The sequence below is a fragment of the Ranitomeya variabilis genome, chromosome 8 (genome assembly GCF_051348905.1).
Source record: "Ranitomeya variabilis isolate aRanVar5 chromosome 8, aRanVar5.hap1, whole genome shotgun sequence".
Taxonomy (NCBI): domain Eukaryota; kingdom Metazoa; phylum Chordata; class Amphibia; order Anura; family Dendrobatidae; genus Ranitomeya; species Ranitomeya variabilis.
Window position 1 is genome coordinate 11,536,713 of NC_135239.1, and position 19,803 is coordinate 11,556,515.

A 19,803-nucleotide genomic window follows, 5' to 3' on the forward strand; every position below is an offset into this window, starting at 1 on the left:
ATGGTGGATCCTGTGTAATCTACTGTATATAGAGGTATTATCAGTCATTGTATAGGAGGAGGAGGAGGTGAGCTGTGATATCACCTATTGTGAATGGAGGATCCTGTGTTATATACTGTATATAGAGGTGTTATCAGTCATTGTACAGGAGGAGGAGGAGGTGAGCTGTGACATCACCTATTGTGAATGGAGGATCCTGTGTTATCTACTGTATATAGAGGTGTTATCAGTCATTGTACAGGAGGAGGAGGTGAGCTGTGATATCACCTATTGTGAACAGTGGATCCTGTGTTATCTACTGTATATAGAGGTGTTATCAATCATTGTACAGGAGGAGGAGGTGCTCTGCGACATCACCTATTGTGAATGGTGGATCCTGTGTTATCTACTGTATATAGAGGAGTTATCAGTCATTGTACAGGAGGAGGAGGTGAGCTGTGACATCACCTATTGTGGATTGTGGATCCTGTGTTATCTACTGTATATAGAGGTGTTATCAGTCATTGTACAGGGGGAGGAGGTGAGCTGTGACATCACCTATTGGGACTGGTGGATCCTGTGTTATCTGCTGTATATAGAGGTGTTATCAGTCATTGTACAGGAGGAGGAGGTGAGCTGTGATATCACCTATTGTGAACAGTGGATCCTGTGTTATCTACTGTATATAGAGGTGTTATCAATCATTGTACAGGAGGAGGAGGTGAGCTGTGATATCACCTATTGTGAATGGTGGATCCTGTGTTATCTACTGTATATAGAGGTGATATCAGTCATTGTACAGAAGGAGGAGGTGAGCTGTGATATCACCTATTGTGAATGGTGGATCCTGTGTTATCTACTGTATATAGAGGTGTTATCAGTCATTGTACAGGAGGAGGAGGTGAGCTGTGACATCATCTATTGTGAATGGTGGATCCTGTGTTATCTACTGTATATAGAGGTGTTATCAATCATTGTACAGGAGGAGGAGGTGAGCTGTGATATCACCTATTGTGAATGGTGGATCCTGTGTTATCTACTGTATATAGAGGTGTTATCAGTCATTGTACAGGAGGAGGAGGTGAGCTGTGACATCATCTATTGTGAATGGTGGATCCTGTGTTATCTACTGTATATAGAGGTGTTATCAGTCATTGTACAGGAGGAGGAGGTGATCTGTGACATCACCTATTGTGAATGGTGGATCCTGTGTTATCTACTGTATATAGAGGTGTTATCAGTCATTGTACAGGAGGAAGAAGTGAGCTGTGACATCAGCTATTGTGAATGGTGGATCCTTTGTTATCAGCTGTATATAGAGGTGTTATCAGTTATTGCACAGGAGGAGGAGGTGAGCTGTGACATCACCTATTGTGAATGGTGGATCCTGTGTTATCTACTGTATATAGAGGTGTTATCAGTCATTGTACAGGGGGAGGAGGTGAGCTGTGACATCACCTATTGTGAATGGTGGATCCTGTGTTATCTACTGTATATAGAGGTGTTATCAGTCATTGTACAGGAGGAGGAGGTAAGCTGTGATATCACCTATTGTGAATGGTGGATCCTGTGTTATCTACTGTATATAGAGGTGTTATCAGTCATTGTACAGGAGGAGGAGGTGAGCGGTGACATCACCTACTGTGAATGGTGGATACTGTGTTATCTACTGTATATAGAGATGTTATCAGTCATTGTACAGGAGGAGGAGGTGAGCTGTGACATCACCTATTGTGAATGGTTGATCGATCCTGTGTTATCTACTGTATATAGAGGTGTTATCAGTCATTGTGCAGGAGGAGGAGGTGAGCTGTGACATCACCTATTGTGAATGGTGGATCCTGTGTTATCTACTGTATATAGAGGTGTTATCAGTCATTGTACAGGAGGAGATGAGCGAATATGTTCAGTTCCCTCCTTATTCGCCAAGCTATAGAGCTTACCGAATAGCTGCATCGGGAACCCGGCTTCCTGGATCGCTCCTGCTGATCAGCTGTCCACCGCTGCAGCTGTATGTGTCGCGGCTGCATGGAGAGCCTAGTTTGTTGACCTGTAGACAAGGGAGGCGCTGTTTGTTTGTTTGTTTCTTTTTAAGGCAGTTAAAGGTAGCAAATAAAGTCAATATCTGTTGAAGCCTCAGTTATGGTGGGAGATAAACATTTTGGCCGCTATTTATTCTTGCTGGTTAGGTTCCACGTCACCTTTTTATATATTATATTCCAATTGGACTTTTGCTGCTGATTTCTATCCATATGAATGAAGGCCGGAGATTTGTACAATTTTGTTCTGTAATTTGCCATAAGGTGAACTCTTAAGTGCAGAACTGACGACCTTTCATTTATTTAGATTTATTGACCGTTTTTTGTTTCAGTAACAAACTTTCCTTTTTTATTTATTTACTGTTTTTAACCTCAGATTCCCTCATGTCTGGGATTGAAAGCACATTCAACATAATATACAACCCTGCTGACGTTCTCCCCGTAGCTGCTCTCGGAAGACTCAAAACCTACTTCATGGGGGGCTTCACAGATCTGTTTGAGGTGAGAATCGTCTTTGTTGTCTACCAAGAGAAAAACACATTATGTTGTGAATGAACGTTTGCATTTCATTGTGACATATAGATTGGCTATCACGCCGAAGGACTTCAGGAATTATTAATGAACAGGCATTTGTTCTCCCCGCAAAGCGAACTCCAAAATATAAAGAAAATTATGGAAATGCTTAGAAAGGTAAGAACTTTCCTCATAACTCAAATAATGTGGACAAAGAAGGAGCATGCAAAAAATGTATCATAATGATGGAAAGAGGGTGAAATGTAGCACCGTGTTCAGACCTAGGCAACTTATCGTTTATTCACCAGATCATGTTGGATCAGTATGGGGGCCACCACTCCAGCCCCACTGATTGCCACAATACGGGATTTGTCCCCTGTTCTTCCACCATTCTCAATGGAATGAGCATGCAAAATGTATCAGAATGATGGAAAAAGGGTGAAATGTAGCAGCGTGTTCAGACATTGGTAACTTATTGTTTATTCACCAGCTCATGTTGGATAACTATGGGGACCACCACTCCCACCCCACTGATTGCCACAATACAGGATTTGTCCCCTGTTCTTCCACCATTCTCAATGGAATGAGCATGCAAAATGTATCTTAATGATGGAAAGAGGGTGAAATGTAGCAGCGTGTTCAGACTTGGGCAACTTATTGTTTATTCACCAGATCATGTTGGATCAGTATGGGGACCACCACTCCAGCCCCACTGATTGCCACAATACGGGATTTGTCCCCTGTTCTTCCACCATTCTCACCTGGCCGCTAGATCTTGCTCAAGAATGATGCAGGTAGTCGCCCATGCGCCCGTAATATGCACTCGCCTGTCTGTCTATGATATTGACTTAAGGAGAGGCAGAGTGTATGTGTAATCAGCCACTCATCACTCCGGGAGGTACAAAGAACAATTACCCCATACTGGGAATTGATGGGTCTCCGGGTGATGGACCCTACACTGATACATTTAGCCCAAAATAACCTTTTAACAGACAACCAAGGAACACTGATTCTAAGGGTACCAGTGGCACTTTGGTCGCTACAACGGCACGATCCGAGACATTCCAGCGATATACATACGATCTCGCTGTGTCTGACACGCTACTGCAATCAGGGACCCCGCTGAGAATCGTACGTCGTAGCAGATCGTTTGAAACTTTCTTTCGTCGCTGGATCACCCGCTGACATCGCTGGATCGTTGTGTGTGACACTGATCCAGCGATGTGTTCGCTTGTAACCAGGGTAAACATCGGGTTACTAAGCGCAGGGCCGTGCTTAGTAACCCGATGTTTAACCTGGTTACCATTGTAAATGTAAAAAAAAAAAAACACTACATACTCACATTCCGGAGTCTGTCACGTCCCTCGCCGTCAGCTTCCTGCACTGACTGTGAGCGCCGGCCGTAAAGTAAAAGCAGAGCACAGCGGTGACGTCACCGCTGTGCTGTGCTTTACGGCCGGCAGTGACACAGTCAGTGCAGGAAGCAGACGGCGAGGGACGTGTGACAGACAGCAGAAGGTGAGTATGTACTGTTTTTTTTTTTTGCATTTACAATGGTAACCAGGGTAAACATCGGGTTACTAAGCACGGCCCTGCGCTTAGTAACCCGATGTTTACCCTGGTTACCCGGGGACTTCGGCATCGTTGGTCGCTGGAGAGCTGTCTGTGTGACAGCTCCCCAGCGACCACACAACGACTTACCAACGATCACGGCCAGGTCGTATCGCTGGTCGTGATCGTTGGTAAATCGTTTAGTGTAACGGTACCCTAAGAGTTAGGCAATGTCCAAAAGGTGTTGCCTGAGTAATGGTACGCAATTTTTTAGCTGCAATTTCTGGCACTGGTCACAATTGGGAAGTTGCCGAGGTCCTCGGAGGTTGAATAGCATTGGAAACTAAGGAAATTGCTTTATGTTTGACCATAAGAGGTGGAGGAGACAAGGGGCTCAATGTGACTCCAGCGAGTGGTCACTCTCATCTAGGACTTCCCTGATGGAAAAGAAATGGAAGCAGATACCCAATGTCAACCGTCCTTTTCAATGACCTTCTTGATCATGGCCTTCAGGGTCTTATTGAAGCACTCCACCAAGCCATCCGTCTGCAGATGGTAAACTGAGGTTCGCAGTTGCGCAATCTGGAGGACTCTAAACAGCTCCCTCATCACTTTACTCATAAAGAAGGTTCCCTGGTCCATCAAAATCTCCTTTGGTAGGCCTGTCCTAGCATGGATATGGACATGACCACTAGGATGTACTGATGGCCCCGTGCAGATTTAACTAGGGGACCTACTAGGTCCACGGTAATCCTCACAATGGGGACCTCTATCACTGGCAATGGGACTAAGGGGCTTCAGAAGTGAGAAGTAAGAGCGGTTATATGACAGGTGGGACAGGACCTATAATAATTTAGGATCTCTCTGTAACATCCTGGCCAATAGAACCTCCGCTTTACTCTATCCTGAGTATTCACCACCCCCCAGATGTCCTCCCAAAACATACGAATAGGCCATGTCTAAAACCCTCCGCCGGTATGGTCCCAGAACTAACAGCTGCTCTACTATCTCCCCTCCCCTTAGTTTGGTCACCCAATACAAAAAATCACCATGGACTGCAAAGTGAGGGTACCTGGTGTCAGCCCCGGCTCTTGAGCAACCCCATTACATAGGGTAACATTATTAAATGCCCCTTTAATGTAAGTTCCCTAAGTTGAGCAGGTTCTCTTCAGGCACTGCTATCTCAGGGAAGATGGGCTCCTCTGTAATCGTCTCATCCTCTTCTCCAGCGAGGACACATAGGAGAAACTCCTCCATCTTTACTTTTGATTGAGCCTCTTACAAAGGGACATAGCTTTTGTCCGGGACACTCTTTACAGCCTCCTTTTGCCACAAGTTCAAGAATAGTGAAAAATCCCACCCCAGTATGACAGAATGTATTAAGTCTTTTACTACCCCTACCTCATGGGACTTAGTAGCATAGTTTGTTCCCATGGTCACTCAGGCTACAGGGTAGTCCTTGTCATCTCCATGTATGCAGCGGACGCCCACAAACTTATTAATGATCAACTGGTGGGGCAGTGTAGCACTGATTAGGGTCACTAGACTTCCAGAGTCCAAAAGTCCAAGAACAATGACCCCACTGATGGACACGATACACGGCTGCGGCCCCTCGCCGGGTTGACAGTCCACACCGCAGGCCTAATAGGAGCAATGCCTGCCTAGGCTGCCTTCCATTGGTTCAGGGGACATATGACAACAGGGGTCTACGTGTCCAGGATTGTGACATCGCCAACAGACCATGTGCTTAATACCAGCATTAGGGGACTCGTGCTGGATGGGGGATTTTACCCAGGACATGCTGATGTCCACAGACGCTATACGTGTTCCTGGAATGCTGCCTGCATTCAAAACACCACGTGTGAGGGGTTTACTCACTCAGCTGCTGCAGAAGTAAACTCAGGAACACCTCTGGAGGTAAATCACCTGCTGGTTTATTAAAACACAGCATAAACCGTAGCAGGATTCAGTAAAGTAAATGTGGCCTTTCTGGCCTAATGACAAAACAAAGATAAAGTCCAATAGAGTCCTCTTCTTGCAGGATTCACCTGCAGGTAACACACAAAGTCCTCAGCTCCTCCAGGAGCCACGTTTGGAGTCTTTCCCCTCCAAACACACAACACAGACTGCCTCTTGAGTTCAAATATTTAAATCTAGACCATGTGACTCCTCATCCACTTGACTGGTCACATGACTGTGACATCACACAGGTCCTGTCAGCACACTGCGGTGCCGGCTCTGCAGGAGGAGATAAGGTGGACATCTTCCCACCCTCTCTATTGTTGTCCACATAAAACCAGCCCATGTATGCACCTTTAACTTAACCCTCACAAGACGTAGTGTGCTGGAGGAAAATACTCTGGTTTCACAATTTCCATTGCAGAAGATTTTATTTTTAGGCTGACAAAATCTCTGCATTTATAGGAGAAAATTCAGGCTCTGACAGTGTCCATATGTCACCCGTCCTCAGCGCTCGCACCTCCCAGTGACCACAACGTTCCTACAAACTAGTCGTTCTTACAAATGGCAATCTTTCCCGAATCCCGCGCTAAACAAGATGCGAACGTCGCATTTCTGATGATCCTTTATTACAATAATGTCCTGCTCTCCAGACTGCACCACAGTCCACCTCTCCGCACAAACGCCACCGGAATTATTCTGCTTTTTCTTTAAGAACTATTTTCCCGCACAGATATCACTTTGTTTCTATAATTTACAGGGAGTCAGAAGAAACTGTCAAAAATGAAAAACATGCCGGCGTCAACTCGTTACAGCTCAAAGGTCTCAGAATAAAACTCTGTGGAAAATGAAATAATTGCAGCGTAACGTGATGTAATAATAATAGTGAGAATAATATAATTGGCATCTTACAGAAAATCACTGTGTGTTATGGGATCTTCTAACCTCTCGGTATGGAGCTCCAAACTGGAAGACCTTAAGGCTGTGTGCACACGGTGCTGATTTAGTGCGGATCCGCAGCGGATTTTTCCCGCAGAAACGCTGCAGTTCCGCACAGTGATTTACAGTACAATGTAAATCAATAAGGAAAAAAAAAAGCTGTGCAGATGGTGCGGAAAAATCTGCGTGGAAACGCTGCGGATTGAAAAGAAGTGCATGTCACTTCTTTTGTGCGGATCTGCAGCGTTTCTGCACCCCTCCATTATAGAAATCCTCAGTGGTAAAAAACGCAGAATATCTGCACAAAATCCGCATCAATCCCGCATCAAAACCGCACAAAATCCGCGGCAAATCTGCACCTGTAGTTTCTGCCAGGAGATGCAGATTTTGCGAGGAAAATTCTGCACCCCAATCCGCAAGGTGTGCACATAGCCTAAAACATTTCATTCTTATTCCTCCCCATAGCTCCATTAGTTCTCAAAATAAGGACCTGTGCACCATCAGGTCCATCTTCACCCTTGTGAGGTCTAACATTGCACTGCTGGAAGAGAGCCACCAATAAATAAGGAGATGAAGGACCCTCTCCGTCAACTCCGAAAAGTTAAAGATCAGTCGGATCCCTACCGAATGCCAGGACAGGACACTTTACCCCCCATCTGAATGGATCAGCAGTGCACATGAAAGACCGGCGTCCGTTCATTCTCTATGTGGAGGACTGCGCTCCATGTAATATGTAGTAATGCATCAAAATTGATTTATTTTAATCACTTATATAGCGCTATCATATTCCGTAGCGCTTTACAGAAATTATCGGCACCGTCCCCATTGGGGCTCACAATCTACAGTCAATATCAGTAGGTCTTTGGAATGTGGGAGGAAACCAGAGAACTTGGAGAAAATCCACGCAAACACCTCAGACCCCAGCGCTGCAAGGCAACAGTCTTAGCCACTGATTCACTGCACTAACCACTGAGTCATCATGCTAACCACTGAGCCACCATGCTAACCACTGAGCCATCATGCTAACCACTGACCCACCGAGCTACTCTAAAGTCGATTTGCTTGGGTCTTAGGATCATCCAATTGCCACTGTAGCTTTAATGCTATTGGGGCTGTCTGTGATGATACAAACGTATAAGATAACGGCTGAACATTTTCTCTCCTGTAGATATAAGTGGTTCTCTGCTAAATCGGTCTCTGATCCCTAAAGTAATAATTCCCAATGTTCTCCCCATAGGAGAAGCCTCCTCTCCGGCTTCTATTGCATGAGAGCTGGTAAACAGTCTATACATTTGACTTGAGCCACCATTTTTTGCCGCCATGGTGAGAATTTTTGGGCAGGTGGCAATTTTGCAATCTCAATTGTAAAAGTTACCTAACCGTGGAAGGGGCGCAGCGCTATGAGGTCACCTATTGGTTTATGGAGGGGGCGCAGCTCTATGAGGTCACATATTGGGTTATGGAGGGGGCGCAGCGCTATGAGGTCACATATTGGTTTATGGAGGGGGCGCAGCGCTATGAGGTCACCTATTGGTTTATGGAGGGGGCACAGCGCTATGAGGTCACATATTGGTTTGTGGAGGGGGTGCAGCTCTATGAGGTCACATATTGGTTTATGGAGGGGGCGCAGCGCTATGAGGTCACATATTGGTTTATGGAGGGGGCGCAGCGCTATGAGGTCACATATTGGGTTATGGATGGGGCACAGCGCTATGAGGTCACATATTGGTTTGTGGAGGGGGCACAGCTCTATGAGGTCACATATTGGTTTATGGAGGGGGCGCAGCGCTATGAGGTCACATATTGGGTTATGGAGGGGGCGCAGCGCTATGAGGTCACATATTGGTTTATGGAGGGGGCTCAGCTCTATGAGGTCACCTATTGGTTTATGGATGGGGCACAGCGCTATGAGGTCACATATTGGTTTGTGGAGGGGGCGCAGCTCTATGAGGTCACATATTGGTTTATGGAGGGGGCGCAGCTCTATGAGGTCACATATTGGTTTGTGGAGGGGTGCAGCTCTATGAGGTCACATATTGGTTTATGGAGGGGGCGCAGCTCTATGAGGTCACATATTGGTTTATGGAGGGGGCGCAGCACTATGAGGTCACATATTGGTTTGTGGAGGGGGCGCAGCTCTATGAGGTCACATATTGGTTTGTGGAGGGGGCGCAGCTCTATGAGGTCACATATTGGTTTGTGGAGGGGTGCAGCTCTATGAGGTCACATATTGGTTTGTGGAGGGGTGCAGCTCTATGATGTCACATACTGATTTATGGAGGGGGCGCAGCGCTATGAGGTCACATATTGGTTTGTGGAGGGGGCGCAGCTCTATGAGGTCACATATTGGTTTATGGAGGGCCGCAGCTCTATGAGGTCACATACTGGAAGGGGCGCAGCGCTATGAGGGGTTACATGTAAATGTGATACAATCTTTTCTTATATGGTTTTCAAACTTGATTTTTTGTAAAAAAAAGTTCAACATAGGAAAATTGTTTTATTACAGTTACACAACTGGAAACCGCTTTCTTCCAGCGATCCGCTCGCTACAGTTTACCTGAGGTTGTTTGGACAAGAGGTTCTCTACTATGTGATTAACAAGAACTCCATAGAGAACATATTGCAGGTAAGAATAATACTGCGGGGTCCTTATCAGAACCTTCATCCAGCTGATCCCGACATGGTGGCTTACTTGGCCCATAGTCTTCACAAATAACTTGGTTTTCCAGTAGTCTGTCATAAAACACAAAAACCCAGTGAATGACATTCAATCATGACATAGGGATAAATGCTAAATTAGAATTTGTCCTTCCTGGTACAATTAATGCAAAGTCCAACATCTCCAGAAATCAGCTGGTGGCAGCTCCTGGGGGCAGAAATGGTGTGCAGAGCCGGACCAGCACAGCGCCGTAACCTCTGTAGTGGCCATTCTCAGTACTGCAGCTCACCTCCTATTGAAGTCAGTGGGAGCTGAGCTGCAGGACCCATGTACGAGGCTGTGGTTGTATAGAAAAAGGTCTGGTCTGGGCCCCATCTGCGTGAGCTGCCTCCATAGTGCTCTCACTAATACATCTGGGGAAGGTCACCACCGATCTTGGTAATGGTCGCCTGATTGACTACAATGGGATGAAGGTCATTTCTGCAATTTCTGCATATTCTGCATGTAATTAATATGAATTAATTGGTTTCTGTTTCGTAGTTTCTTCCCAGTAATAAATACTCTGCCCTAAGATCGGCTGTGAGCGCTCTCCGGGATGGGGTGGACATAAATTGGTCAAAACCCTTACTATCAAGTGAGAATCGTCTTGTTGTACCAACCTGCGTGGGTCTGCCTCTGGAAACCAGCCTGCACTACTCGTCTGTGACAAGGGCTCAACTGCAGCGTAAGACCACTCACTATGGCAGCGACACCCCCAATAGCTGTTGTTCTCACTGTTTATATGTCCAGTGACCAGGTCCTTTCTCATTTTTTACTCTTAATACCAAATTTGTCATTTTTCCGGAAAGTCTGTGCAACTCCTTCACATAGCCGGCTGTGCTGCTGCTATTGACAAATGCTCAGACATTGGACTTTCTCTACTGCCATTCACTTCTCTGTGATAAAGATACCAGTGAGTGGGATCTTATGTGTTTGGGGGTCTCCTGACTTTCCACAGATCTCACATGTCGGTGGGAAAGAACGTTTGGGTGGTTGAATTTCATCTCACGATAGTTTTGTCTTCTGGGGTCTGGCAGCAATTTACTTCCTTCTCTCTACTGAAAACACGTGTGTATGGGCAGAAGGAGGAATAGCTGTCAGACATTGTGCGTTCATTCTATATCTACTGAAGGTGGATTGGCCCCATTAGAAAGGAGGAACAAGTCCCAGGGTCAGAGTTATTGTAGACTGTGTAGATAGAGAAACCAAATGCAGAGTCTTCAAGGAGACGAAGAGAGATTATAAAGGCAACATTAGTGTGGAGACAGCGGTAGAGGAGACCACAGGCAGGATCAGTGCAGTCAGTTGAGATATAACCACACAAGAATGTATCAGAGGGAGAAATCACTCCAGGAATGAAGCTGTACTGATACATGAGAGCTAGTAAACAGAGCAGAATTCTGGACACAAATCCAGCATGTATTACTGAGAGGGTCACTCCTTCCGGAGCCAAGTCTGAAATCAGGAGAACTGCATATTAAAGGGTCTGAAAATGAATGACGGAATGAGGACTGCAGCTCAAAGAATTTTTTCCATAACCTTTAATTAAAGGTTTCTTCTAATTGACAGTTCAAGCCCACATCATTCCTGAACCAAAAGACCCAAGTTTTATCCAGCTACTTCAATCCAACATGAACCTGAAAACCAAATTTTCTCTAAGGTATAGTGTAATATATGATACTTTAGATTTTGTTGGGTCTTTGGCAATGGCCTTTTATGATTGGAGGGGCGGCCGGGATGCAAGGCCGAACGTGTGCAGGTTACACATCCTCAGAGAGGCTCATGGCAGAACGAAACTCCTGGTGTTTTTAGACCAAGGGCTTCCATAGAAGGACATTAAATGGGCAGTGATATAAGTAACAGGGATGGTGGGAGATCCGAAACTAACAAATGGAAATAAAATTAGAATTCTACCTTTCCCTTCTCCCCCCATCTTTTAGCATGATCAAGGACATTGTATTTACGTTTGGCGTGAAGACTGATCTCATCCAGGCGGGAATGGAACTCCGGACACAACTCAGCATCGATCTTCCAGGAAACGTGGAAGCCGCTATTAATGTCGACCAAAACCATTTCAAAGTGGAATATATTCCAACTCAACAAGTCAACGAAGTTCTGTCCATAAGGTAAGTAAGTAACCATTATATCGAGGCCACCAAACTGATATAAGTCAGTCGCTGAGGGTGTCACCATGGACACACATACAAGGTCTGCATTGGAGCTGCGTACATAAAACGAGGTAGAATTTCACTCTAGACTGTTTGCAACATTGTTTCTTTTTTTAGTTGCATTTTTTAAATGAAGTAGGGGGGTCACAAGAAGATCCACTCAACATGGATGGAAAGTTCTAAAACTTTCCAATCGACTTTCCCCATGAATTTGGATCATTCTGTATAGGTGTCTCTAGAAGTAGATTAATTTATCAAGTCTATGGATACAGGGGCGATACGTCCTCAAACTATCCATTTTTTTGACAATTGATTTGCAAAATGGACCTCAAAAAGGAAGAAGTGCTTGTGCAAAGTCTCCACCATGGGCCTTTCCGTAAAGTTTTTAGAGCGCTCACAGCCAGTTTGGGCGAGGCCTTAAACTTCCTCATACGAATCCTCAGGGATTTCAATATTTATGAAATTAATATATTTTCTGCAATGTATAAAGACCAACCGTGGGTAGCAATACGCTACAAAACCATTCTCGCTTGCACAGAGCCGTTTTGATTTTATGGGTCAATTGTCATAAAATCCTTATTGTATATGCTAAAATCCCATAGAAAATCATCTTCAGAGAGGAGTGGAGAGAACAGAGAGGGGTGTGGGGAATGGACCAGCGTCATATAAAGGTTCATGATTTTGGAATGTTTGAGGGTTCACATACTTTTACTTTTGCAATGCTTTCCATTTTGTTTATTTTTTTATGCTGTTTTACATTTTTTTTTTAAAGTCCAAGGTGAAGACATTATTACTAGAGATGAGGAAATCTTTTGAAATTCCAATTTGTATTGTCAAATTTATAAAAAAAAAAATGGAATAATTAATTTGAAAGTACATCAAACCCTCTATTTGCCATGAAAACACGTGTGTGACACTCTGAGGTCTCCTAGGACTGTAACCAAACCTATTCAAGCTCTTTATGGAAAGAAAACAGCATTAGTAATAATGCGTAAGTGACTTCAAGATAAATGGTTATGGGTAACTGCCGTGATGTCACACACGGTCTGTAAGGTTTATTCAGTATTTTATGGCTTTCCCTCTCTATCATCATAGCTGTGAGATGTGACGTACTCTCAATATCCAGGGTCTTGCTAATATGGCTCCTGCATTCCCTGCCATGGCTTTTATACAGGCTATGATGAACTCTACTGATTGGCTGCACTATACCATGTGATTTGATAGCAGCAAGGCATTATGGGAGAGCCCGCCTGCATGCACCTAAAGTTATAAGTGCCTTTTCTGCCTGATACAATCTTCTGCTTTGTGTAAAATGGCAGTGGGCATCGAATCTCATTGAATTGCTTGACTTTGCCGAATCCAGAAAATGTTCTAAAATTCTACACAAATTTGATCTGTATCTAATTGATTTGCTCATCTCAGTGCAGTCAAGTTCAAAAAGTCCGTGAACGGAATAAACAGCAGAACTCGTGGTTGCTACAAGTCTTCCAAATGTTTCTTTACGATCAGCAATATTTTATGTTCAGGTCAAAGGCATTCGCTGTAACCAGAAATGCGGAGGATTTAGCTGCGGCGAGAATGACTCCAATCGTAGCTGCTGGAACAGAACCCAATGTACTGAAGCAGACCTTTAATCCAAGCGCCTTGTCAGCGGGGGACGCGCCAAGGACCGAGGTAAAGAGAATTCACTATCCTCCCAGAAATGTACTTTTCACTGTTGGGCTTCGCGCCGTCTCGTAGTAAAATATGGCCTCCTGCTTTTCCCACTCTTGCCTGCAGTTAGTCGCATGTATATTGCTTAGTCTGGGCTGAAGAGCACAGCAAACATTTTCACGTCGTCTTTCTACCTATCTCCGTGATTGAGAACGCGCCGACACTAGGGACGAAGCGCTGCCCTGCGAGCGCTGATGGAGGGCAGCAATTGCTCATGATTTGCGATGGTGCCATCGACTCCGGGGCTTCCATTTATTCAATTTTGCACTTGGTTTACCTGTAACTTCTCTGCGTAAAACTTCTTGCTGCAGCCTTAAAGTAGCGCTTCCAACTCAGGCGCCTGTGGCAAAGGTATCGGTGTGTGTCCTGACTCTAGGACGCGAGAATGGGACGGCTGCTGTGAATGGAGACGTATCTGCACAAGTGCGGGTCTCTCCATCCACTCCTACGGGAGTCTGAAAGTAGCTGAGCAAGCATGACTCTTGACGACCCCCATTGAAGTGAATGGGGAGAGCTTGCAGGGACAGTCACCCCTCCATTCATGGGAACAAACGTTTGAGGGTTCCACATCCATTAGATATTTATGGTAATAATTTCCGGAATGTCAGAGATGGAAATAGCCCTTTAACCCCTTCACGCAGAGTCCATTTTTCATTTTTGCACTTTTTGTTTTTTTCCTCACCTATAACTTTTGCTTTATTTTTCAGTAGACAAACCACAAGAGGGCTCACTTATTGTTTTTGCAGGACTTGTTCGGATCAGGACACTTACAGCGATGGCAAACTTGTATATTTTAGTGGTTAAAAAAATTATGAAATTTGTTAAAAAAAAACAAAACAAGATTGGGCTTTGTTTGGCTAATTTCTGAATCCTAAAACTTTCCTTTTTTTCCATCACTGGGGCTATGTGAGGTTTCGTGTCTTGCGTGCTGAGAGGTAATTTTTACCTGTAACATTTTGGGGTAATTCAAGGAAGAATGTGATGCTCCAGCCGTTTACCGAATATAAAGGTAAACTGTATTCCAAAGTCTTAAAATCGTCACATTCGCAGGTATATCCAAATAGATTTCATCCTTTTTCCAATTATTTGAACACATTACTTTCTTCCTTGAATTTTCGATGAGCCACACGGGACAGGAATGGCTTTCTCCGTGCCGAGATCCCTGCTGTTGCCTTCATAGCTGGGAATTGTCTTTTTATCGTTTCTAACATTTTGGGGCACAACGTTCACATTTTTTGGGGGGAAGGGGTGAGACATTGGGTAATCGAAAAATAACGACATTTATCACATGGTTTAAATAATTTCTATTTTGATAGATCTGACTTCAGCAAATATGCCGACACCAAAATGTGTTTATTTATTTATTTACTTTTCCATTGGGTAAAGGAGGGTGATAAAAATGTGTTTTGTTTTTTCAATTCTTTAATATTTTTATTTTTATTTTTTAGGCGACCTGAACCTGTAATTGTTTGGTGTTTGGTCACTTGTTTTCATAAACTGTTACACTTTAATAAAATTAATTGGGAACTCTGATCTGTAATAGGGGGCCCCTGTTGAGGACCCTCATTTTTCAAGAATAATGGAGAGCAGTCAGAGGTGTATCAGCCTTTCCTGCACCCGGGGCAAAGGATCAGTTTGGCGCCCCCCCCCCCCCAAACCTCCCCCATTTGAACCTTAACTCTATTGAAACTGTATGACCAAGCCAAGGTACATTCCTGAATCCCCATAATGTTAAAATAGATACCAATAGAAGTAAAATTAATTGAGACATCAGTAGGTTAAGTGTTTTTGAATATCCATATTGAATCAGGAGCCCCATATAATCCTGCATAAAGGTTAATAATGGCCCCATAAGAATCTCCATAAAGATATTTGCGCCATATAGTGCTGCAGAAACGTTGATTATGGCCCATAAGATGCTCCATAAAGATATTTGCGCCATATAGTGCTCCACAAATGTTGATTATGGCCCCATAAGATGCTCCATACAGACACTTGCCCCATATAGTGCTGCACAAACGTTATGGCCCCATAAGATGCTCCATACAGATATTTGCCCCATTTGCTGTTGCTGCGATAAAAAAAAAAAAATCACATACTCACCTCTCCGTCGCTCAGGCCCCCGGCACTTTCAATATTCACCTGCTCCTCGTTCCAGCCGCCGCTCCATCTTCAGCGTCTTCTGCACCTGACGTTCAGGCAGAGGGTGCGCACTAACCACGTCACCGTGCCCTCTGACCTCAGCGTCACTGCAGAAGACGCTGAAGACAGTGCGGTGGCTGGAACGAGGAGCAGGTGAATATCGCGCAGCGCTGCGCTCCCCTCCCCGTTATACTCACCTGCTCCTGGCGCTATGCAGTCCCTGCTTCCCTGGCGCCAGCAGCTTCTTCCTGTAATGAGCGGTCACCATTACCGCTCATTACAGTAATGAATATGCGGCTCCACCCCTATGGGAGGTGGAGCCGCATATTCATTACTGTAATGAGTGGTACCATGTGACCGCTCAGTACAGGAAGAAGTTGGGGAGCCAGGGACCTGCGGGGACCGCGCCAGGAGCAGGTGAGTATATTTAGACAGCCCCCGCTCCCCCTCCCCTGCCAACCCCTGGGTATGTCTCGACGAGGAGCCTCCTTGGACCGCCTAATCATCAGGCAGCCCACTGGCGCCCCCCTGTCAGCTGTGCTCGGGGCACATGCCCCGGCTGCCCCCCCTGGATACACCACTGAGAGCAGCTACAAAGAGCGTGTCTTGCTCTGGACATCTCATCCTTACCTACACAGTACATTGATTATAATGGAAAATGTGTAATGCTTTATTTCTCCAGTGGTGGCGCTGCAACGGAATTGAACACTTGCTGCTAAGTTAGTTACAGTTACCGCTGGGGCTTCCTGTGATTGGCTAATTGCCGATGGAACTTTCTGCTGCGCAAAGATTATATAATAAGTCTTCCATTTAAAAAAACTTTATTATACTCGGACACATATAACAATTAAATATGAGAAATGTTCTCAGGGACCCTCAAGGTTATTTGATAAGAGAATACTCATACAACTATAATTTATAATATTTATAAAATTACTTGTTATGTGCCCGCATTCTCCACCGTTTGTGGAAATCTGTATTTCCTTACCAACATCCAGTCTTAACAGGAGATTTGCAAAAAAAGGAAATGTATTTAGAATAAAAGTTACAGATAAAGACAAGATATAAAAAAACGTATATTCTTTCACATCCATATACGTCTTTCTACATCTTATCTTTAGCTCTCCATTTTTATTTATAACCTTCAGTCTAAATACGTCACCTGTGAAGACCCGATCTTTTCAAGGAAATGCAGATTTTCATATCAATCTAAAAAGGAGAAAAGTTCAATAAATTCAACTTATTATATAGTTATATTTCTCTACAAGATGGATAAAGCGTTAATGGGAAACAATTACAAAAAAATAATAAAAATAGAATAATCTGTCTATAAAAGTAAACAGAATTGTAATTATTGCAACATTAATGGCGCCTTTAATGCTTTGGCCGAGTATGAAGATGACATTCAATTTTGCTCTTTTTGGGAAGGTGTGGCTTAGAGGCAATGGGCGTGGCCAATAAAAAAATCTCACTCTAGGAGGGTTTATTCAGGACCCCCTTACAATTTTGTTCATTTCAATTCTGCGCCATTTTTAAGATTTCTGACTGCTGTCAGTGAAAAGAAATTCAATAGTTTCCATTTAGAGGCTTTGCTGCAATGTATCTGGTCTCTGTGAAGATCTGTGATGTGGAAGATAGTAATAATAGGGGGATTATCCCATATTCCCTCGAATAAAGGAACTTGTTCTGTCTATGAGGCTCCATTGGGTTACAGGAAATGGTGTCAGAAGACCGGATAGGGCGACCCATTTAAAGTCGTATTCCAGGCATTGACAACTGTAGGATAGGCAACCCATCTTTATTGGCCAGTATACCTCTGCTGGACCCCGACTGACCAGTATTTTCCCAGTGAGGTGGATTTACATTGAGAGGAGGTCAAGCAAGTAGACCGATCGTCCATACAACTCTATGGAAGTTACATATAAAGCTGTTGGGGTCCGTACTTCCAATACAGCATGCAAACTAGCTCTCTACCAGAAGGCAGAAACAATGTCTCTCTGGTGCTATCCATGGGTACATATCGCTACTCTCTAAGCTAATGTTGTACACTTTAATTAGCCTTGCAAACCGGGAGTATTAACCAAACCAAAGTCTCCTCCAAAAGGGGCAGACATCAATATACAAACAGGGGGCACAAGAGACTTCCTTCTGGGGGAGAGTCAATTTACATACCTTTTCCCATGGGGCATTGCATGACCTATCAGCTGGCGTACTCTATGAGCCGAACCAGTATACCCCAGAACTCCCATGTAGACACAACACCCATGCACGGTCACTGCTCGCGCCCATTGGTCAAACCCCCAACCATCCACCATTTCTCGCCTTGGGTGTGATGTTAGAAGCACCAATAATTAGTGACATTCTACCGTCCTGAGAAAACGACACAAAGATCAATGGAGAACTGAGCTCTGACGCATCGAAAAGTTCTGTTGTGCAATCAGTAAATATCCAATTTTCAGTACAAACAGTAAATTAATAATAAAGAAAAAAAAAAAGAAATCAAAAAAGGGATCAAATAAAAAAGTAGTAAATAAACTATAAAAAGTAAATAAAAGGTTGAAAAATGAAAAGAAAAATTAAGAAGAATTAAAAGTAACATTGAAAACGTATTGAATAATAACTTGCTGGGATTCGCAAGTCTCCCCCGTTAAACCCACGGAGCGCGGTGGAGCGCAGCTGATTTATTTAAAGGCGATATCTGAATTTCGCTTTCAGGTAAATGATATGTGGTTTGGGAGAATGTTTGGGGAAATGTATCACAGACTTTGAGAACTCAGGAAGGAAGCAGTAGGTGGTGATTTAATACGGGCTTGGGCCACGTGTGGCCCTGAAAAAGGTTTGTTTCTTAAAAGTTTTTTTTTTTCCCCGAACATATTTTCAATCAATCTCCATGAACAAAACCTTCACTTTTCTCCTGGGAATAATAATAGACTTGTAAGGAACCAGAGACTGAAAAGCACTTAGCAAAAAAAAAAAAAAAAGATCTCACTAACACAGAAACACAAAGTATCGGCGGGGATCCCGCGTGGATTTTAAGAAGGATTTAATTTAAAAAGTAGCAGGCTTCATTCAAAATACATTTAATGCCACATTGCTACCTGCAGACAATGACATCTCTTCCATCAACTCGCAGGGAAAGTTTTCTGCAGAAGTTCTGGACAAAGAGAACGCGTACTGGTCCGATCAGCCGCACAGACGGGCGGACTCCCGGGATTTTTCCATGTGTGCTCGGACAAGTCATTTTGGCTTCCAGGTTTGCTTGGAGAAGAATAGCTCGACAGCTGCTTATGCCCGAAACTGCCCCCTCTATCATGTAATTGGGGAGCATTCGCTCAAGCTCATGTTTAAGCCAGGTAATCTATTAGAATGAATGTTAACGGGACGTGTCTAGAACATCTTTTCATAGATGTTCCTCTGTTACTCCTCCTGGAAGTGTGAGTGTGAGTGTGCCTTTGGCCGGAGTCACACTAAACGTATGAAAAATCGGCCCGAGTCTCCCTGACGAGAGTCGCACGAGTGTCATGTGAGTACAATCCGATTTACATCCGAGTGCAGTGCGATCTTAACATGAGTTCTTACATACAGCCATTCTCTATGTCATTTACACATCGTTTTCAAAGGAAATATTTATCAAAACACACACACATATATATTAGATATATATATATATAATAGATAGATAGATAATAGATAGATAGATAGATAGATAGATAGATAGATAAAAGATAGATAGATAGATAGATAGATAGATAGATAGATAGATAGATAGATAAGAGGAAGAAAATAGATAGATAGATAATAGATAGATAGATAGATAGATAGATAGATAGATAGATAAAAGATAGATAGATAAAAGATAGATAGATAGATAGATAGATAGATAGATAGATAGATAGATAGATAGATAGATAAAAGATAGATAGATAGATAGATAGATAAAAGATAGATAGATAGATAGATAGATAGATAGATAGATAGATAGATAGATAGATAGGCCGGAAATTCATCTTCCGTGTACTGTAAAATCACTGCAGGAGCCGGCAGGATAGAAGAGATGGATTACATACAGTGAATACATATAGAATAGATAGATATATAGATG

At 43.7% G+C, this 19,803-nt stretch overlaps 1 protein-coding gene across 2 annotated transcripts in view; it reads left to right on the plus strand.

Annotated features, from left to right (window-relative positions):
* Positions 1 to 19,803, plus strand: part of LOC143788284 (vitellogenin-1-like) — a 112,326-nt gene that overhangs the window by 53,583 nt on the left and 38,940 nt on the right. For both annotated transcript variants that reach the window (XM_077277825.1, XM_077277826.1), the window contains 8 exons: positions 2,395 to 2,519; positions 2,601 to 2,708; positions 9,487 to 9,606; positions 10,180 to 10,363; positions 11,248 to 11,338; positions 11,619 to 11,804; positions 13,373 to 13,520; positions 18,835 to 19,054. In XM_077277825.1, coding sequence (XP_077133940.1) covers positions 2,395 to 2,519; positions 2,601 to 2,708; positions 9,487 to 9,606; positions 10,180 to 10,363; positions 11,248 to 11,338; positions 11,619 to 11,804; positions 13,373 to 13,520; positions 18,835 to 19,054 — 1,182 coding nt within the window. The remainder of the gene's footprint in view (positions 1 to 2,394; positions 2,520 to 2,600; positions 2,709 to 9,486; positions 9,607 to 10,179; positions 10,364 to 11,247; positions 11,339 to 11,618; positions 11,805 to 13,372; positions 13,521 to 18,834; positions 19,055 to 19,803) is intronic.